Consider the following 23,466-nt stretch of genomic DNA (forward strand, 5'->3'; position numbering starts at 1 on the left):
ATAGAAAAATAAGATGATTTGATAGAAGGGATGAAGCCCTTGGTACTCTAATTTTATCCATTTTTTCAAATTTTAGATATTATGTTGTATTTTGTACTCATCCCAATAAAACTTAGACTACTTTAGAGAGTCTCTTTGGTGAGCCAAATAAAATAAGGAAAATTAAGTTGGAGAATGAACTTATGAATCTTAATTATTCATATTTTTTAAATATCTATTATTTTTCACTTAGCTCAATTCTCTTAGACTGTAGTTGTCTGATTGTGGGGTTACCAACAAGGATGACCAATTGATTAATTATATACTTGCTATGCTAGGTTTTAATTATTTACTTTTGTTTCTATGCTTTGTCCTACTATAGATGCCCTAGGAAATGCACACAAAATGCCTTCTCTTGATGGATTTGTAGTTCAAATAATAAGGGAACAAGCCAAGTTGGCACAAATGGACACATTGACATCTTCAAAACCACAAAATCTCCTTTCAAAATATCCAAAGGCTTTAAGTGGAAAAGGTAAGAAGCAAAAATTTAAGGACTCTATGCCTTATGAGAAAGCTAAAGATACACCTTCATAGAGAACCGATGAGTCCACTCATTTTAAAGATGAATTATCTAAGAATAAGTAGTGAAGATAGGTGTTATATCATGAAGATTAATGAATTAACACACATTCTTCAAAAGCACAACATTCTACCCCCTCATCGATGTCTTCTTCTTTGTCTTCAACATCCCAATCTGCAACATCTCATCAACATAGTTAGGGACCACAAGAGTTACAAATGGGCTAGACAATATGAAAGGTAAAACACTCTTGGTCTCCAAGTCTCGAATCTATAATATGGCTTCTTGATTCAAGAGCATCACATCATATGACATTAACTATGTGAATATTCTTTTCTTTTGAGACTTGTAAGTGACCTAATATTTTGATGGCTAACAACACACATTAAGGTGTGTGGGAAAGATTCTATTAATATGGGATACGCCACTTTTAATGATGTAATTTGTGTTCCATCCCTATCATCCAATCTTCTTTATGTCCATCAAATTTCTCATAGAGGATAGAGTTAAACAATTGAGTTTACTCCTAATCCTATTTACACTAGGGACTTGGAGACTAGAGATATCATTGCTACAAGAATGGTTAATAATTTATCTTATTTATATTTATTTTATAATTTGTCTCATAATGATGAAAATGCTCCTTTGATTGATTTCCACACATGTTCATCAGTGTGAATCATGTTTGTGAGTAGAAGTTCAATTATTTGAACCTTGAAATTCTAGATATTAGTGTTGAGATTCCTATTCCTCTACCCCTTTCTTCTTCAACTCTCAATACTTCTATTCAAAATTGGGATGATCATAATGTGTTAGATCTTGGTTTTTGGCATAAATATTTGATAGGTATTTCTACCTTATTTGTAGAGTCTCATATTATAGATTTGGAGGACATACTTGAGGGGGTTTGTCTCCTCTTTGATTATAGTTTCAATACAACTATTATCCCATCTTCATTATCTTAGGAGATTAATATTCATGAGTTTCATGTAATTTCCTTGATTTGTCTTTTTTCTTGGATGAGTTTGATCTTGATTATGATGTGACCTATCCAAGCTCAAAGACTCATACTTAGTTTTAGCAACAAACATTTTGAGACTTCTCACACCCTCCTTATAGTTGCACATGGAGTGCCTTATTCACCATCCTATGGACTTGTTTCTTCCTAAGAGAAGATGTTGATGCAGGAGCACTAGAGTAGTTCAAACCCACACCTTGGATTTGATCCCGGTGAGACATCAATCCCGATATTGGCCTGGTATTGGTGTGCTCTTACCAGTTGGTTGTGATCTCGATGAGACATTGATCTCTGTATTGGCCTAGTATTGGTGTGCTCTTACTAGTTGGTTTGGAGTGTATGGAATCGGGTTGCGGGTGATTTCTATAACTTGCGGACCACTGAGCGATGTTTCTTTGAGCCTTGTCTGATGTTCCTGAAGGACCGCATGATGTTTAATGCATTGGAAGTTATTCTTGGTGATTGTGTTGATGTGTTATTGTTTATATGTTTCATCATGAACCGGTTGGTCTTTGGATGACTTGATTGAGTTGTTATTACTTGCAGATGGTATAAAGGGAAATTTTAGAGATTCATTTCAAGACAGAAGATAGAGGACAAAGATCGGAGAAAGAAGAGACCGAGCGAAGACGTAGTTTTCAGAGAGATTTTGGTCCAGGGAGACTAAAGTTTGGAGGGACTGAAGTCCAGATCAATGAAGACTGTTATCAGAGTCCTATTTGTCAAAGCAGAAGATCTGTGGATTTGAGATTTGTGTTGCATGGAATATTTTGTAACCGTGGGGTACGGTTCAGCATGTGTAGACGTTGAAGGCTTGTGTAATTATTTAAATGATTGTAATGATGGATTCATTTATTATCGGTTATATTATGTGTTGCTTCTATCGGTTAGGTTTTCTTATCGGTTATATCTTGTGAACTATTACTGGTTGTCAGTATCTTGCATAGTGTTTTTGTGTTATGTTGGTAACTTATTTGGTGTTTTGTTTTATGAGCTGCAAGGTGGGGATGTCCTTCATTGGATCTCCTTACCTTGACTGCACCAAGTGGTCTCAAAGCTATTTTGTGAACCTGTTGATTGAGCAAGACTCAGTTATGTACCAGTTGGTTGAAAAGGAAGTTGAGGCAGCTTGTAGACTTGTTCATCTTGTCGAACGTGAGGCAGTGCAAGGCTTACAAGTAGACCGCCAAACCTAGAGCTTGAGATTGAGATAGTTGGTGGGTGGAGACTTGAACAGATCGCCAAACCGAGGTAGGTTGCAGGGTGGACTAGTAGATCACCAAGGAGGGGCAACTGAAACCTATAGTCAGACCATAGAACCCTTAAGGAAATTGCAAGTACCTGTTGACCAATCGTCGATCCAGATCAAGTGATGGTACTCACTTTTCAATTAACCCCGAGAGTCCGATACATGAGCACTAGAGTAGTTCAAACTGACACCTTGGATTTGATCTCGGTGAGACATCGATCCTAGTATTGGCCTGGTATTGGTGTGCTCTTACCAGTTGGGTGTGATCTCAGTGAGACATCGATCCTGGTATTGGATCGATATTGGTGTGCTCTTACCGATTGGTTTGGAGTGTATGGAATCGAGTTGTGGGTGATTTTCGCAACTTGTGGATCATTGAGCAATGTTGCTTTGAGCCTTGTCTGATGTTCTCAGAGGACCGCATGATTTTTTATGCATTGGAAGTTGTTCTTGATTGGCTCGACATGTTATTGTTTATATATTTCATCATGAACCAGTTGATCTTTGGCCGACTTGATCAAGTTGTCATTGCTTGCGGATGGCATAAAGGGAAAGTTTAGAGATTCATTTCAAGACAGAAGACAAAGGACAGAGATCGGAGAAAGCAGAGACCAAGCGAAGATGTAGTTTCCAGAGAGGTTCTAGTCTGGGGAGACTAAAGTCTAGATCAGTGTGCAGACTGTTACCGGAGTCCTATTTGTCGAGCAAAAGATCTGCGGATCTAAGATTTGTGTTGCATGGAATATTTTGTAACCCTAGGCTACGGTCTAGCATGTGTAGCCATTGAAGTCTTATGTGATCCTTTAAATGATTGCAATGGTGGATTTATTTGTTATCGGTTATATTATGTGTTGCTTCTACCGGTTAAGGTTGCTTATCGGTTATATCTTGTGAACTGTTACCGGTTGCCGGTATCTTACATAGTGTTTTGTGTTATGAGTTGCAAGGTGGGGACATCCTTCATTAGATCTCCTTACCTTGACTGCGCCAAATGTGTTGCGTGCAGGCATTAAATATTTTTTTTGTTTTTAAAAATTCTTCATCGACAATGGAATTTCTTCATTAGGGGGGATATCATATCTCTCTTTTTTCCTCTTATGAGGGGTTATTGATTGTATTCATGATGAATATTATCAATTCCTCCATACACCATCCTTTTTTATATAATTTATCTCTTTTGGAGAGGTTTTTTGTCTAATTAGGGTTTCTCCTTTCCTCCATTTGTGAGAAATTGTACTATAAATGAGTACCTAGCATGAATTAGTAGTTGGGACCCATAATAATCTTGCATCTTGTATATTAATTACTTCTCCCTAAGTTGTGTGTGTGTTAATGTGAATAAAGTTCTTGTACTTTGCTAGTTTCTAGTAGGGGAATTATTCACACGTTAAGTTTACTTAGGTATTAGGTGTCCTTCTAGAAGTCTTCATTGTCTAGATAAGATCTTATTATATCTTATCTTTTTGAATTTTATTTAATTCTAGTTACCAAGGTCATTTAATATTAGTTTGAGGTAGTTGTCTCATAGCATAGGAATAAGATACATGTTTCTAATCCTATCTCCCACCTTGCATTTATAAGCAAGGCCTCTCATGTATATTCATTCATTCAAGAATCCATAATCAAGCTAGTTATTCTTTCCATTTTCTCTCTTGTGGAGGACATTTTGGTCTTGCAGGTATAACTAGGGTGTTACGAATTCACCATTAACTCCTACATTGATTACTACATGCAATTTTCTTATCTGAAGGAGTTTAATTAGAACAATACTAGACTATTCATTATATAACAGTAGCTTGTTTCAAACATGTGCAAAGTTCGCAAATTTATTGTCAATTCCTAATGTTACCTAATCCATTATGGATCTTAAGAGGATCATATAAGGAGAAAATTATGTTTAGAAATTCCTAATTTGTGTAATATCAAAGATGGCAATTCTTCACATGGTGACATCTCAAATTCCAAGGTAGAATAACAATCAAATTTTAATTTTGGGGCCATAGGTCCTTATCACAGTTAGGTCTATGAAGATGTATCATAATTTTCAATTGGCACACATCTTTTCGACATCTATATATGGAGAATTTTGATATCATTTAAAGATAGTAATTGTGATGCATCTTTTCTCCTTAATTTTATTTTATTTAGTACTATATATTTCAAAAATGTTGTGAAGTTCATTTTCATAATTTACAATCTTAATATATAGTAAAATCAAATATCATTAAAATAAATATTGAATTATTAAATAATTAGTGAATCAAATAATTTTTTGTAATTAGAAATATATCTCTATTTTATTCAAACAATAATAGAAATAATTGTTTGAGACAATATTTTGGAACCATTACTTGCACCCTGTCATGCCCAAAAATTAGGGCAAAAACGGAAAGATTTTTTTTTGTAAATACTAATTAATTAACAATTTCGCTCACATGACAAGCGTTAAAGTATTTGCCATATCTATGTTCGAGCTAATTCTGAGACATTCCAAGCATCGATTATAGTTTAATTTTATTCGCGGAATTCCAACTGGTCTAATTTTATCTCCACGAGATACCTAGTCTTTAAATTTTATTAAATCAATCACGTTAAAGAAATAGGAGAGGAAGATTAATTCAATCTCCAATAAGACCATATAGTCTAAACATCCATTTTAAAATGTTAATGCTCTAATTAAATTAACTAAGGCAAAATTAAGTATTTATTATATTAAATACATTTGAAATTATAAGGCTAGGCTTTATTCTTAAAATTATATATTTCCCTTTCTTTTACCTCCTATTAGTAATCATGCGAAGGTATTTAAATATTTAAATCTCTTTTAAATACTTATTCCAAAATATAACCAGAATATATATATATATATATATATATATATATATATATATATATATATATATTAATCCTTTAAAAATAACTTACCAATATAATAGTCAGTATGCCTTCCAACCCTAATTAGGATTTTTTTATTATATACATATATTAAATGACTCTAAACTATCATATTATTTTTATTTCATTTACCCTAGCCCTACTCGGGCTAGGGTTTAATCCTTTTTTTTTATTACCACTTAATTTCCACAGGGCTGAAACCCCATGGCGGCGGCCACGATTCTTTTTTTTTAATGCAGGTTTTGTTGTTTGCAGAGGGGCGACGGGCCGAGGGCGCCACTGTGTGAATGCACAGTGACGGTGCGGCACCACTGTGTGTCCACACAGTGGGAGCCGCTGGCGGCTCACACCACTGTGTGTCCACACAGTGGCGGTCGCGGCCGACACTGTGTGTCCACACAGTGGGAGCCGAAGCGGCCCACACTGTGTGTCCACACAGTGGGAGCCGAAGCGGCCCACACTGTGTGTTCGCACAGTGAAAGCCGCGCAGCCCACACTGTGTGCACACACAGTGGGGTCCGCGAGCAAACCAAAATCCCCTTTTTTTTAATTTTTTTTTTTTAAAATATATTTTATATAAATATATATATAAATATATATATATATATATATATATTTATTTATATTTATATTTATATAAATTTATAAATATAAAAGTTTAAGGGTGAAAATATATAAATATATTTTTTTTCTCAATAAGATTTACATGCAATTTTTTTTAAAACAAAATAACAAGGAAAAACATTATGTAAAATCAAATTACATGCACACATATATTCTGATAAAAAGAATATAATTGGTATATAAACTTAGGCTCTTTTTATTTATATAATTGGTATATAAACTTAGGCTCTTTTTATTTATTTATTTTAATTGCTGATAAAAAGAATGAAGCAAATCTATTGTTAAGCTTTTTATCAACACTAATTAGAAATACAATTTAGGAAATACTATTTAGAAATACAATATACTTTTCTATAATAAATACATTCATTGATTTCTCAACTAATAAAACAACTAATTTATTTACATGTTAACAGCAAATACAAATCATGATTTTCTGCAATAAAATTGGAGATAGATTCTCAGCTAAAAAGAAGAACTCAGATTTACATAAAACTGATTTTTTTTATATTACAAAAGAAGCTTTTGCATGCAAATCAAGCAATCCCTTTACTTTTCAAAATAGAAATAGAAACATATCTGGCTTTTTACAACTCTTTCAATATTCTGCAAATATTACAAGATGTTTCTTTATTTAACTACAATATTAAATCACATGTCCTATCTCAAAATTACAACTTGCCTCTCATTCAACGAACGGGGTATTTTTCAACTAACAAATTTAAACAAATAACTGCAAATGGATTTAAGTATCTTCAACAATAATCTTCTGCATCTTTTCACTGTTCCTATTCTCTTCTCCTGACTTTTCCTGCATAATAAAACACAATATGACCACGGAGTGCTCACCTCCCAGCCTAGGCTAACTGGTAGCCACCCCCGAGCTCGAAGAACCAATTCCTAGATGGGTAACAAATAGGAAAACACATAGAAGGCAAAATACATACAAATTTTCAGACACACTCCCAACTTGGCTTCACAGCACCACACTTTGGTGATGATCTTTTCAAAGGGTGGTAGTGGACCAATACCCTGAGGAGAACTGCAAGTATGGAAAAAAAAGTAGCCACCTCATGGCACAATAAACATATCAAGAATCTCAACCCCTTATTCCTTATGCCCCCCAAAGGCATTCTAGCCTTATATCCCTCCTTATGACCCCCATTGCACAAACAGGCCATGCAGCAAGGGTCACACAAAGATCCCTTGTGATCACTCTCAAAAGAGAGTCTCTCACTCGAGGGTTGTCGCTGCTACCACCCACAAGATCCTCTTCTCTCCCAAGAGTAAGAGGTCTTGAGAAAACTCCCAAAACACAACAAGGCATAATAAAAGATTTTCAAACGAAATTCTAAAACAAGACATACACAAAAACACAGATTTCTTTCACCAAATCATACACTCAATCACATGCAAGAAAATAACCATTTAAAAGAATAATCAAACCAACCTTATTCTGCCCAATGGTAAATTTGATATTTGAGGAAGAGCTTCCCAATCCACGAATCTTCTTTCTTCTTCCCTTAGTTAAATTTTTCTATTCCAAACTATTATTTTCTTTTCAAAGTTTCTCTTGTCTCCAAAAATGGAGAGTGGGTGATTACCCTCCAATTCCCAAAAATCTTGCTTAAGAAGCTCATTCTCTGAGTACTCACAAGTTTCTAAAAACCAAAAAGGAAAGAAAAGCAGAATACAAAAAAACTCTCATTCCAAAAGGAAAAATCTCAACTAGATTAAAACTTCTAATTTTCAATTTTCGCACAACTCAAAAAAGTCAATTTTTAAAGCGTCAAAAAGATCATTAAAAAGTAGAAACTTGCCTAAAATTACCCCTAACCCCTAGGTATACCTTATGGGCTTTAGGAAACCCTATTAAACTACCCCTAGGTGTTCATTTAACCCATTTTAGACTCCTCTGAAGTTTATTTTCGGGTCAAACATATGTTGACCACTCCAAGGATTATATACCCAAAGTAGTTATGACAACACATTATATTATTTAAGAAAAACTATAGTTAAACACTTTCCCACCAAGAGACACAAATAAAACATTTAAATTTAAATCCACACATGTGTCAAGTGACACAAATAAAATACTTTTACAAATTAAAATATGGAATGGTCTCTTGTGGTTTTTACACATTAAATTAAATAACACTTAACACTCATGCAGCATATACTGTTACGAATAAAATACGACACAAACGGGGTGTTGTCTCTCCAAATAGACAACCCCTGGCTTACGAACATGCATAAGTCTAAGTTTGGTTCTCCATAATTTCCATGGTCACATGGTAAATTCCTTGCGCATCTCAATTTACACATTAGTACTTTCAAATATCCACATATAATATAATTCAAAGGAATACAATACACATCATCACTTGCATACAATTTTCATTTGCACAGATTAAATACATCTTTTATCAGGCAAATTCTCATATGCAATTTCATCCCAATTCGCATAAACTTAACCATACATCATAGTTCAATATTCAGAGTAAAGTCCTGCAAATTCACTAACGACATCTATCATTGCAATATCATCCTATCTAACAATCATGTAGTGTTCTATCTCATAAAGCATATAAGTAAATCCTGAAATCATAGCAATGTTATCCAAATCCTGAAATCAATAAGTTCTAAGTCTCAAAATGCATCAAAATAAAGTATCCATAATAGTCTAAATATAAAATCCACTGAATGTCAGACTGAGTCGAGGTGAGGCCTCACATCCTCCCCCTCTAGGCATGAACTTCCTCCTGGAGTTCATCAAAGAGGTGGGGGTACTCTGATCCTCCCATGAAGCCGTAACCTCATCATAACAATCCCACTGGACCCTAACCTGGTCCAGCTCTCGACCTCGAAGGGCCAATGTCCAGCGTGCCAAAATGCGAATGGGCTCCAAAGCTAGCTGCCCATCCGACTCCACCTGCAAGTCATCCCAATCTAAAATGTGAGACTCATCATAGATATATTTTCTCAAAACTGAAACATGAAACACATCGTGGATGCGTGACAGGCTAGGTGGCAATGCTAAACGGTAGGCAACTGGGCCTATCCTCTCAAGAATCTCAAAAGGTCCTACAAAGCGAGGTGCGAGCTTAGAACCCTTTCCGTAGTGGATTGGACTCTTATGCGGTCGCACTCTCAAGAAAACTCTATCTCCAACCAAGTAGCTACGATCTATCCTCTTAGCGATCCCAACTCAAGGGCATCCTGCAAGGCCTGCCGTATAATGCCTGATAGGGTGGCATCCCCAAAGAAGTATGATGCCCATTGTTATAGGCAAACTCCACTAAGGGAAGATACTCCTCCCACCGGGTCTGATGATCCATGACATACATGCGAAGCATATCCTCTAACACCTGATTGACCCTCTCTATCTGACCATCTGTCTCCGAGTGATAGGCTGTGCTGAAATTGAGCTTAGTGCCCATAGCTGCCTATAATGACTTCCAAAAGGAAGAAGTGAAAAGAGAATCCCTGTCAGAAATAATCTTGCGGGGTACGCCATGTAGTCTAACAATGTCTCGCAAGAATACCTGTGCTACTGCTGGAGCTGTGAATGTGGTACGAACTGGTGAAAAGTGAGCTACTTTGGTCAACTTGTCAACTGTCACCAAGATAGCATCATGGCGACGAGAAGACATAGGAAGACCTATGATGAAATCCATGGATATAGTATCCCAGTTCCACTCTGGTATAGCATGAGACTGAAGCAACCCACCTGGATGGTGGTGCTCCGCCTTTACCCTTTGACACTTGAGGCTTCGAGCTACTATCTCAGCAATGAGCTGCCGCATTCCTGGCCAATGATACAACTGTCTCAAGTCAGCATGCAACTTCTTAACCCCGGGATGCGCTGCAGAAGGAGCTCTATGAGACTCTGTGACAATGAACTCTCACAATCCTCCGGAGGAAGGTACATAAATGCGCCCTCTGTTGCGTAATAGTCCATCAGACTCCAAAGAATAATCCACATATTTCCCTTCTAGAGTAACCTGAGATCGTATTACCTGACAAACCTCTGCATACCATCCATCCTCTGGCAAGTGCTGTAGTATACGGTCTCTCAATTCCATGCCCATGGATATGGTGTAAACCTCATGACGTCTCCTACTCAAGGCATCTACAACTACATTTTCCTTACCTTTGATGTAGTGGACGTCAAAATCATATTCGCACAAGAACTCCATCCATCTCCTCTAACGTGCATTAAGGTTCGGCTGAGTGAAGATGTACTGAAGACTCTAATGATCTGAATGCAACTCGAAGTGATGTCCTAAAAGGAAGTGTCTCCACCTCACGAGTGCATGCACTACTGCTGCGAGCTCAAGGTCGTGAGTGGGATAATTAAGTTCATGAGTCTTAAGTTTCCTAGACTTGAAAGCTATGGCCCTACCATCCTGCATAAGAACTGCCCCTAAACCCTCTAGAGAAGCATCTGTACAAACCATGAAGTCAGCTATAGGATCTGGTACAACAAGGATAGGAGTGCTAGTAAGTGCCTTCTTGAGTTCCTAAAAGGCCTTCTCGCACTTCTCTGTCCACTCAAATTTCTTCCCTTTACGCTGAAGAGAAGTAATAGGGTGTGCGACTCTGGAAAATCCCTCGACGAAACGTTGGTAATACCCTGCTAAGCCCATGAAACTCCTGACCTCTGTCACACTGGTAGGCGCTGGCCAGTCCATAATAGCCCTAATCTTTGATGGGTCAACTAAGATCCCATCACCGAAAATAACGTGCCCAAGGTACTTAACCTCAGACCGAAAGAAAGCACACTTCGATAGGCTGCCAAACAACTGATTATCCTGCAAACACTGCAATACCTGTTTTAGGTGCTTCTCATGCTCCTTCTCATTCTGAGAATATATCAGTATATCATCGAGGAACACAACAACAAAATGGTCCAGAAAGGTACGGAACACCCCATTCATGAGGCTCATAAAAACTGCTGGTGCATTAGTAAGCCCAAAGGGGACTACGGTAAACTCATAGTGACCATATCTAGTGCAAAATGCGGTCTTGTGGATATCACTTTCCACTATTCTCAACTGATGGTATCCTGACTTCAGATCTATTTTGGAAAAGACTTTGGCACCCTGAAGCTAGTCGAATAAATCATCAATTCTGGGCAAAGGATATCGATTTTTAATGGTTACTTTATTTAGCTAACGATAATCCATACACAAGCAGAGAGATCAATCCTTCTTCTTAACGAAGATGACTGGTGCACCCCAAGGGGATACACTAGGATGAATATGACCCTTCTCAAGGAGTTCCTCAAGCTGAATTTTAAATTCATTTAACTCATTTGTGGTCATCCTATAAGGTGCTCTGGAAACTGGCTTGGCTCCTGGTACTAGGTCTATATGAAAATCAATCTCTCTATGGGGAGGCATTCCCGGCAACTCTGAAGGAAATACATCTGAATATCCCTTAAGGATAGGATGGTCATCGAGCGATGTTTCTTTTTCTTCCTCTTCTCCTCTGTCACTGATAGTGATAGCAAAAAGCTGGCATCCCTTCCGCATGCTCCGCTTAAGCTGCATTGCGGAGATCATACGAAGAGACACAGGCCTCTGAATCCCGGTGATAACTATGGGCGAACCATGATCATCCTCACACTCGATCTTTTTCAGGCAGCAATCCATCTTGGCTCTGTGGGCATAAAGCCAATCCATGCCAAGTACGATTTCGTAAGATCCAAGTGGAGTCACTCTAAGGTCTACTAAAGTGGTGGTCTTGCCAATCTGCAGCTGACATGCCCTAACCTCTGATTCCACTGACACTCTAGCTCCTGAAGCTAATTCCACTTCCCAACTGACACCCTGTCTAGTTGCCACTAGCCCGCAACGCTCCACAACCAATGGAGATATAAAGGAGTCAGTAGCTCCTGAATCAAACAAAATAGATAAATTGTTATCTTTGATTATACCTGAAGATTCGATAACCATGGCCTGATGCTCAGCCTGGCGGTTGTCAACCGCTGCGTATACTCTATGGGACCTGCCCATATCACCAACTATCGGCTCTGAAGCGGCCATCCGCTAACTCACTGCCACCTGTCCCTAAGGGCAATCCCTTGCCATATGCCCCATGGCTCCACACGTAAAGCAAGCACCCCGTGCCTGAAACTGGGCACCCTGAGGCCTAGAGAATGCCTGACCTCCTGTCCTACTGGATCCGTTGTACCCACCCCTGGAGGACTGCTGAGTCTCCGCCGGCTGTGTGTACTGCCCCTGTGCTCTCTGATCACATTTTTGTCCCTGAGTCTGCCACTGCTTGGGCTTGGAGCCCTGCTGATACTGTGGAGGCTTCCACCTCTGGTTCTATGGTGTCTGTTGTGGAGGAGGGGGTTTGGAGAACCCCTAAGAATTTCGGTTGTTTCCTTTCCAATGTGGTTTCTGGAATCCATAAGTCTGAGGTGCAGAATTTCGGTTCTGAAACCGATCCCTAATGTCCTGTGGTCTGACCTGAATTTCCTCGGCAATCAGTGCCTTCTCTATAGCAACCCGAAGGCTCTCTAGTGCGGACATCCTAATAGGCCCGGTTATACCGGCATTTAATCCCCTGATGAAGCGGTTTACAAGGATTTTCTCATCCTTTAGATAATCTACATAAGGCAACAACTCAAAGAATTTACTCTCATACTGGGTTACTGACAAGCCTTTTTGTTGGAGATCGTGAAATTTGTCTATACGACGCTGCCTGAAGTGTTCTGATAGGTACCTCTCATGAAACCTCTCTGTGAAAATCTCCCAAGTGAGAGTATCAGGAACTAATCCGCATTTGTACTCTTCCTATCTCCACCAAGTGGAGGCTGTCCCTCTCAGTAGATGAACTGCAACATGTGCTTTCAAGTTGCTCTCATAAGCACGCAACGCAAAGCACCTCTCAAGACTCAGAAGCCATGCCTCGACCTCTACTCCATCTGTAGAACCTCCGAAGGATGGTGGTTGGAGGCGCATGACCTCCCTGATGAGATCCCCTGGATCTCGATGAGCTCTCTCAAAATAAACTGGTCCCACCGCTGGAGGTGGTCCTGGCATATGCACAGACTCTGGCTCATTACCACCCTGACTCTCTACAGAAATCGGAGCTGGGCTCCTGCTTCGCTGTCTATCAATAGATCTGTGACTCCCAGAGTCATGACTCCTAACCTGAGGGTTCTCTATTGGGATCCTTTCCTGAACTATGCCAATAAGATTCTGAATGGCTGCTAAGAGGTCTCGGTTAGGTTCATCTGGCTGTTCGGGAGGTGCTCCTGGGTTCTCCTCTGGAACCGATGCCTCCCTCTCTACCTCTTCGCGTGCTATGCGCACACGTCTAGGACCCCGTCTACACTTGCGAGCTTGTCGCGTCGTCGGAGGCATCCTAAGAGGAAAATAAGGCAAAACAATTAATTAATTAATTTCTTTTAGAATAATATTTAATTCAATTAAATTCAAAAGTCTGATAAAATCAATTTAACAAAATAATTTTAAATATTCTAAGGCGAAACGTAAGTGGAGTAAGGTTCCTAGTGTGGAAACCTTGCTCTGATACCAAAATGTCATGCCCAAAAATTAGGGCAAAAACGGAAAGATTTTTTTTTGTAAATACTAATTAATTAACAATTTCGCTCACACGACAAGCGTTAAAGTATTTGCCATATCTATGTTCGAGCTAATTCTGAGACATTCCAAGCATCGATTATAGTTTAATTTTATTCGTAGAATTCCAATTGGTCTAATTTTATCTCCACGAGATACCTAGTCTTTAAATTTTATTAAATCAATCACGTTAAAGAAATAGGAGAGGAAGATTGTCATGCCCAAAAATTAGGGCAAAAACGGAAAGATTTTTTTTTGTAAATACTAATTAATTAACAATTTCGCTCACACGACAAGCGTTAAAGTATTTGCCATATCTATGTTCGAGCTAATTCTGAGACATTCCAAGCATCGATTATAGTTTAATTTTATTCGCGGAATTCCAACTGGTCTAATTTTATCTCCACGAGATACCTAGTCTTTAAATTTTATTAAATCAATCACGTTAAAGAAATAGGAGAGGAAGATTAATTCAATCTCCAATAAGACCATATAGTCTAAACATCCATTTTAAAATGTTAATGCTCTAATTAAATTAACTAAGGCAAAATTAAGTATTTATTATATTAAATACATTTGAAATTATAAGGCTAGGCTTTATTCTTAAAATTATATATTTCTCTTTCTTTTACCTCCTATTAGTAATCATGCGGAGGTATTTAAATATTTAAATCTCTTTTAAATACTTATTCCAAAATATAACCAGAATATATATATATATATATATATATTAATCCTTTAGAAATTAATTACCAATATAATAGTCAGTATGCCTTCCAACCCTAAATCTATATATATATATATATATATATATATATATATATATATATATATATATTAAATAAATGACTCTAAACTATCATATTATTTTTATTTCATTTACCCTAGCCCTACCCGGGCTAGGGTTTAATCTTTTTTTTTTATTACCACTTAATTTCCACAGGGCCAAAACCCCATGGCGGCGACCACGATTCTTTTTTTTTTATGCAGGTTTTGTTGTTTGCAAAGGGGCGACGGGCCGAGGGCGCCACTGTGTGAACGCACAGTGGCGGTGCGGCACCACTGTGTGTCCACACAGTGGGAGCTGCTGGCGGCTCACACCACTGTGTGTCCACACAGTGGGAGCCGAAGCGGCCCACACTGTGTGTTCGCACAGTGAAAGCCGCACAGCCCACACTGTGTGCACACACAGTGGGGTCCGCGAGCAAACCAAAATCCCCTTTTTTTTTTTAATTATTTTTTTTTTAAATATATTTTATATAAATATATATATATATATTTATAAATATAAAAGTTATAAGGGTGAAAATATATAAATATATTTTTTTTTTTCAATAAGATTTACATGCAATTTTTTTTAAAACAAAATAACAAGGAAAAACATTATGTAAAATCAAATTACATGCGCACAGATATATATATATATATATATATATATAAACTTAGGCTCTTTTTATTTATTTATTTATTTTAATTGCTGATAAAAAGAATGAAGCAAATCTATTGTTAAGCTTTTTATCAACACTAATTAGAAATACAATTTAGAAATACAATTTAGGAAATACTATTTAAAAATACAATATACTTTTCTATAATAAATACATTCATTGATTTCTCAACTAATAAAACAACTAATTTATTTACATGTTAACAGCAAATACAAATCATGATTTTCTGCAATTAAATTGGAGATAGATTCTCAGCTAAAAAGAAGAACTCAGATTTAAATAAAACTGATTTTTTTTAATATTACAAAAGAAGCTTTTGCATGCAAATCAAGCAATCCCTTTACTTTTCAAAATAGAAATAGAAACATATCTGGCTTTTTACAACTCTTTCAATATTCTGCAAATATTACAAGATGTTTCTTTATTTAACTACAATATTAAATCACATGTCCTATCTCAAAATTACAACTTGCCTCTCATTCAACGAACGAGGTATTTTTCTACTAACAAATTTAAACAAATAACTGCAAATGGATTTAAGTATCTTCAACAATAATCTTCTGCATCTTTTCACTGTTCCTATTCTCTTCTCCTGACTTTTCCTGCATAATAAAACACAATATGACCACGGAGTGCTCACCTCCCAGCCTAGGCTAACTGGTAGCCACCCCCGAGCTCGGAGAACCAATTCCTAGACAGGTAACAAACAGGCAAACACATAGAAGGCAAAATACATACAGATTTTCAGACACACTCCCAACTTGGCTTCACAGCACCACACTTTGGTGATGATCTTTTCAAAGGGTGGTAGTGGACCAACACCCTGAGGAGAACTGCAAGTATGGAAAAACAAGTAGCCACCTCATGGCACAATAAACATATCAAGAATCTCAACCCCTTATTCCTTATGCCCCCCAAAGGCATTCTAGCCTTATATCCCTCCTTATGACCCCCATTGCACAAACAGGCCATGCAGCAAGGGTCACACAAAGATCCCTTGTGATCGCTCTCAAAAGAGAGTCTCTCACTCGAGGGTTGTCGCTGCTACCACCCACAAGATCCTCTTCTCTCCCAAGAGTAAGAGGTCTTGAGAAAACTCCCAAAACACAACAAGGCATAATAAAAGATTTTCAAACGAAATTCTAAAACAAGACATACACAAAAACACAGATTTCTTTCACCAAATCATACACTCAATCACATGCAAGAAAATAACCATTTAAAAGAATAATCAAACCAACCTTATTCCGCCCAATGGTAAATTTGATATTTGAGGAAGAGCTGCCCAATCCACGAATCTTCTTTCTTCTTCCCTTAGTTAAATTTTTCTATTCCAAACTATTATTTTCTTTTCAAAGTTTCTCTTGTCTCCAAAAATGGAGAGTGGGTGATTACCCTCCAATTCCCAAAAATCTTGCTTAAGAAGCTCATTCTCTGAGTACTCACAAGTTTCTAAAAACCAAAAAGGAAATAAAAGCAGAATGCAAAAAGACTCTCATTCCAAAAGGAAAAATCTCAACTAGATTAAAACTTCTAATTTTCAATTTTCGCACAACTCAAAAAAGCCAATTTTTAAAGCGTCAAAAAGATCATCAAAAAGTAGAAACTTGCCTAAAATTACCCCTAACCCCTAGGTATACCTTATGGGCTTTAGGAAACCCTATTAAACTACCCCTAGGTGTTCATTTAACCCATTTTAGACTCCTCTAAAGTTTATTTTCGGGTCAAACATATGTTGACCATTCCAAGGATTATATACCCAAAGTAGTTATGACAACACATTATATTATTTAAGAAAAACTATAGTTAAACACTTTCCCACCAAGAGACACAAATAAAACATTTAAATTTAAATCCACACGTGTCAAGTGACACAAATAAAACACTTTTACAAATTAAAATATGGAATGGTCTCTAGTGGTTTTTACACATTAAATTAAATAACACTTAACACTCATGCAGCATATACTGTTACGAATAAAATACGACACAAATGGGGTGTTGTCTCTCCAAATAGACAACCCCTGGCTTACGAACATACATAAGTCTAGGTTTGGTTCTCCATAATTTCCATGGTCACATGGTAAATTCCCTGCGCGTCTCAATTTACACATTAGTACTTTCAAATATCCACATATAATATAATTCAAAGGAATACAATACACATCCTCACTTGCATACAATTTTCATCTACACAGATTAAATACATCTTTTATCAAGCAAATTCTCATAAGCAATTTCATCCCAATTCACATAAACTTAACCATACATCATAGTTCAATATTCAGAGTAAAGTCCTGCAAATTCAATAACGACATCTATCATTGCAATATCATCCTATCTAACAATCATGTAGTGTTCTATCTCATAAAGCATATAAGTAAATCATCAAATCATAGCAATGTTATCCAAATCCTGAAATCATATAAGTTCTAAGTCTCAAAATGCATCAAAATAAAGTATCCATAATAGTCTAAATATAAAATCCACTGAATATCAGACTGAGTCGAGGTGAGGCCTCACACACCCCTACAAGAATCTAGTAGATATATACCCTTTAAGCTATGGTCATAGTCTAGGAGAAATTAGTTTCAATAAACACAAAATAAATTCATGCACACTAGAGTGAACATTTACACAAATTTCTGGCTAGGATAATCTAAAGTGTACTTTTTATCTCATGTTGGATACATTATTTGCTTGTTCTCCAAAGCCCATCATTTTCCTTTCCATTCTCTTTCGTAGGTGACCTATGTTATCCTATATCCTTCAAAGCCTCTATTAAATAGTTTATATGATATTCTAATATGTAATCTCCATAACATCCCATCCTCTCACAAATAATTTTTTTAATTAATATTTTACCTTTTTTTTCTCTTAGGATTCTTTGTTTTCACCCAATAATCAATACTTTAATACAAGTCTTTCAACCATTTCCAAAGGTAATTATATACTAAAATTCCTTTTATCCTTCTCTTAATTATAGGATAACTACATGTAAATTTTATTTTTATCTCCCTTTTTACTAAAGGGTCAAATAAATATAATTTTTATCCCCCTTTTAATTATATTTAATTTCTCTCTCTCTCTCTCTCTCTCTCTCTCTCTCTCTCTCTCTCTCTCTCTCTCTCTCTCTCTCTCTCTCTTTGAGGTTTTCCCTTTCTTGGACCCCTTTTGTGTCACTGTTGGACTCCATAATTTCTCCCTTAAACTCTTTCCTTTACACTACACTCTTTGTTGTTTGCTTGACAACTTTTTTTCTACTCTTTTTGAGTTGGTATGCTTCCTCCATATAATATATAAATGCAATAAACTTATATAATCTTAGATTGTGGTATGAAGCCCATTCAAATATTGCGCCACTAAATTTTATATATCATCCTTAATATAGTTTATGCAAATACTAAAATAATAAAATTCTTTAGCATATTCATTCATAGATACTAAAGATGATTTGTGTGTTTACATACTTGTCCGTGATTACATAGACATTTCATGTGATATTCATCCCTTTCTTCCAATTCCTTATATTTAATGAATGCAACCAATTGGAGGGAGAATGCTTTTTCGCTAACATTCCTCTATAAAAGTTGTAAACGATTATAGGTGCCTATATATGGACTCATAACCATGTCCAAACATATCTTGATTGTATGGACATACCTTGCTTGATATGATATACCATCCACTATTGTTGTATTAGGTAGAGCATTACCACAAAATTTTATATACAAGCAGAATTTTCCAACCCTAATATCCCTCCCTTCCCTCTCTTTTTGTAGATAACAAAATTAACATGCAATTGTGCTAACTTTACTTGTGTGATGTATAAGTCACTCCTTGCACATATTTTCTTTATTTTACAAGTTTTGATGGACCGTGCATGCCAAGGAGGGGGAACATATGAAGCTATCTATATAAGTTCATTTGTGAGTGCTTATTTACATTGAAATAAACGTTCAATCGGGATTTACAGGCATCTAAAAGTATAACAATTAGATTTTTATATCCATTCCAATTTGCATATATTTTGGGCCTATATTGAGAGGATGTATATCATAATATATTTGCAATCATCAAAATATGACACACTCTTGTGCTAAGTTTTCCTCCTTCTTTGATCCCTATCCAACCCCTTTTATGATCCATTCCTTCACATATTTTAATATATTTGACTAATGTCATTACTTTACTAGCAAAAGTTTTCATAGATTCACTCAATTTGTTAGACCATACTTCCACACATTAATTCTTAATCACAAGGCTTCACTTTCCCCATATTGGTTCATTTCTATGGCGTGCTAGAGTAATCTCACATAGTGTAGTTCTAACCTAAAATTTTATTTTTAGTATCTAATTTATCGACTCACACCCTTTTCTTATACCAATGGGGAGTTGAATCAATACAAAGTTTTGCAACAATTTGTTATGTACTAGTGATTGAAGACATTCATTTGAGAATACGTATGCTTAACCTAGAGGATGAATCATGTAAGACCATTTCATTTTGGAGTACTAAAAGGAATCCAATTTACATTAATTCGTCTAGGACACTTGCATGCATAATAATTATGTTCATGAATAGAAACCTAGTCTAATTAGGGGAGTTGACCTAGGATAACATGACCCTTATGATCCAATGATTACCCAAGATATTTTCCATACGAATACTCCTTGTGCCTGGGTAGATATTGAAGATATGGGTGAAATAGATAGTAGTGTATAGTTAGCAGCATCACTTATGTGCATTTGGTCAATATTGCAAAGCGTGGAATTGATCCACATGATGTGGATTCAACTCATAAAGAACTTAAAACACTATAGAAAACTTGATGCCCTTACCAAGTTGAAGGTCATCATTTCATAATACCAGATTAATGTGATTCTGCATTACATTAGAAATGTTTTTTAACAGAATTCCCATTAGTAAGCACTTTATCCTATGCATTTAATTTTATAAATGTTGTTTTATTTATCTATTCTCAATTGCTAATTATTCATCAATCTAAATCAAACTTTACTTGATTGTAAATTTTGATTTAATTATCCTAAATTAATATTAGAAAAAAACTATTTTTCCTTAACAATAATATAGATAATAAATTTACAAATAAAAAAATATTGATAATTATAATATCATTTAAAAAAAGAAAATTAAAACAAGTTATCATGTTTTGCATCTTTTTATAAAATGATTGTATGGTTGCAACTTTTGTCTTTCCATCCCACCTCAAAAATAAACATTTCAACCATGAAAACTAAAATCAATATATCCATACAATTAATTAAGACTCTAACAAGAATTTCTAGCATTAATCATTTGTGAGTATATGTTTATTCAGTACACATCATTTATGAGTATATGTTTATTCAGTACATAAACAACACATCAGTTAGTTATTTTTATGATCCAAACCCATGAATCAAACTTAGATCACCCATTAACATGTTGGGATGCTTACCACTCAGCTACTGATTCCTTTGCAGTGAGGGTTGTAGATTGCTTTTCCAATGATCCAAATCCATTGCATGCTACGCAGTCAATAGAGAGCAGTGATGAAGTCTTGTACCTATCTTCCCCTCCCATAATTGGCATTGATACCCCTCTTTTCACAGGGCTCACATATCCTGGCCTATAAGTCTTACCCAAAATACCCTCCACATCACTAGACAAGTTAAAGAATTTAAATTGCACATCCAAGTGTACAAAACAATCATCTGAAGGAATTTGATAATTATGCACACGGTTATCTTGTTCAGTGATTGGCCCTGCCTTCACATTTATCTCTGCCTTTCCTGCCACATAAATGACTGCACTATTGCTTTTAGAAGTTCTTTCTATGCGTACTAACCCATCAAGTGATCTCCATTCAGCTACATGAGTTTCTTCAAGTGTGATGTGGTTGTTGTCAAATGAGAAAGAGAGGTGATCAACATTATCATCCCATGTGGAGGCCTTGATAGAGGTGATTGTGAGGGTATGTGAGGGGATGAGTATGGCAAGAGAATCTATCCATGTGTAATCACGTGGCCTGCCAACTGGGCGTGTGCCAATTAGGTGGCCATTGACGTGGAATGTTGGATCATGGACAAGGGAGTAGCTATTTCCTTTGGACCCATGAAAGTAGAACATGACACCATCCCCTCCAATAAAACGAGGGTCATAACATATAGATCCATAGCCATTACAGGTAGGCACTCGATCTATCATAAACCCATAAAACAAAACAAGTTAACTCATGAGTAATCAAATACTTTGAGAGTAGCCATATCAAATAATAAAAAATAAATGTACACTCCACATTTAACATAGTAAAACAACTAAATCAGTGTCAACCTCTACTCACATAACTTAAACGCTATAACTCACATTTACCACTACTAAATCTAATATCACACACCCACATTGACAGATATCTAAATATTTTGTGGTTCTTCTGTGTGGAGTGTAGTGGTTTGTCTTTGTGTTATGATTCTTGGTGTTTCTGTTGTTCTAAATTGTTGCAGGATGTTTTTCTCACTTCTTTGTATGAGCTTGATCTGACTGATTCATAACTCCAATAAAATTGTTTTTCATAATAAAAAACCGATATCTACATGTTCTGAAAATCAGAACCTATGAAATAATCTAAAAGTTTTAATACAAAAGAGATTTTTTGGTGGAGCTACTGGGCATACTTACTTTTACATGTTGGTTCACATTTTGGGCCACAGTCAACAAAACAGGCCTTAGCCTTTGGATCTGCAGGCTTTCTTTGTGGGCACTGTGGGGGACATATGACAGTTTGGAGATAGCATTTGCCTTTAAGCAGGCACAGCTCTTTCTCCGCTCTAATTACAGTGCTAATCTTCCTGGAAGCCCAAAAACCATAATGGCTGCTACCATACACAGTACACTGCATACAGTACACCCATATGTATAACAATACAATGAAATCCAAAGCTGCAGATGCCTTGGCCATTCTTTGCTTCTAAATGGGTGTTTTGTTTCTTCTTTGGTTTACCCATATAAATAGAGTTGAGCAGAGCAGTCTATGCATTGCAATGTGAAGCATAACAGCTCAGAGGGTTTCATATTTTAGGGTTTCTGTAATAAAATACTAGCTCACTGTCTGGGTAATACTTAGAATGGCATTCACAGGTGAGGGATACTTGACTCTATCTGCTTGTAAATATTTTTCAATATCATGCAAATTAACTGAATCACGTGAATCTAATATAAAGTAAAGGTAAAGAGTTATTGTTGTTTACTTAAAGTTTAATTCAATAACTAAGTTGGGTTGGTTTTAAGGTTAGAAATCTTTATATTTGAACTTGGTGACTAAATTTGTAAGTTGACGAATCTTTGAATTCAGTTTAAGAATCTTAATAAGGTAGGTTTTTTATAAGCTTACTTCCTCTTACAGTTGGATTTAAGAAGCTTATACTAAGTTTATACAGATGGAATTTTAGTAAACAAACACTGAGATAAGTTTATATATTGAGTGGCATTTCTCCTTTCAAGATATCACTCCCTGCATTTGAATCACTTTTTATTGTTTAAAATAAAAGCTTCAAGTTGCCCACAACTCTGGTTATCTTTTCAATGAGTTAGTTTCAGCATGGAATTGTGGATGTTATAGTTAATAAAATCAAATTTGTATCCAATCAAAGCACGATACATCCATCCCACCTGCACTATCACATAGATTGAGGAGAATTATAACCTAAACTAAAGCGGAATTTACGAACAAATTGTTTATTGAATTTTCATTGGAGTCTGCAATTTTCATATTCAATTTTAGCATATTATTCTTTAGTGAGTGAGACGTAGTCTCTCAAGCAAGCTTCATGTGAAATGGTGGGAAATAGCGTCAACTTTATGTCATTGCATTTTTTGCCTGACTGGGCACAGATACCATTCTCTCCTTACAAATAACAAGGCAGGCTTTTGCCAGAAATCATTGTATATTCCTATCCTAATCTTGCATAAAGATCATGGAGGGCACTCGTGTAGGCTTGGACCATCTAATCATATCCTTGTTGCAGTTGTGACCATTACATGCAGTGATCATCATAAAAAAATTCTAAGA

The 23,466-nt window shown here is 36.2% G+C and overlaps 1 protein-coding gene across 1 annotated transcript; it reads right to left on the bottom strand.

Moving 5' to 3' along the window:
* Positions 1-20,706: 20,706 nt before the first annotated feature.
* On the bottom strand, positions 20,707-22,421 carry LOC131070808 (uncharacterized). Its single transcript, XM_058006466.2, has 2 exons — positions 22,077-22,421; positions 20,707-21,598 (listed from the first exon to the last, which is right to left on the bottom strand). Exons 1-2 carry the CDS (start codon positions 22,354-22,356, stop codon positions 20,853-20,855), a joined length of 1,026 nt encoding a protein of 341 aa, XP_057862449.2. The 5' UTR covers positions 22,357-22,421; the 3' UTR covers positions 20,707-20,852.
* Positions 22,422-23,466: the final 1,045 nt, after the last annotated feature.

The sequence above is a fragment of the Cryptomeria japonica genome, chromosome 11 (genome assembly GCF_030272615.1).
Source record: "Cryptomeria japonica chromosome 11, Sugi_1.0, whole genome shotgun sequence".
Taxonomy (NCBI): Eukaryota; Viridiplantae; Streptophyta; class Pinopsida; order Cupressales; family Cupressaceae; genus Cryptomeria; species Cryptomeria japonica.

What these genes read in the sequence shown, in the direction of transcription:
- LOC131070808 (XM_058006466.2), bottom strand. Translation starts at nt 22,356, where the DNA reads ATGGCCAAGGCATCTGCAGCTTTGGATTTCATTGTATTGTTATACATA. An exon ending in ATGTGAACCAACATGTAAAA is followed by an intron (nt 21,599 to 22,076) that starts GTAAGTATGCCC and finishes GGTTTATGATAG; the next exon opens with ATCGAGTGCCTACCTGTAAT.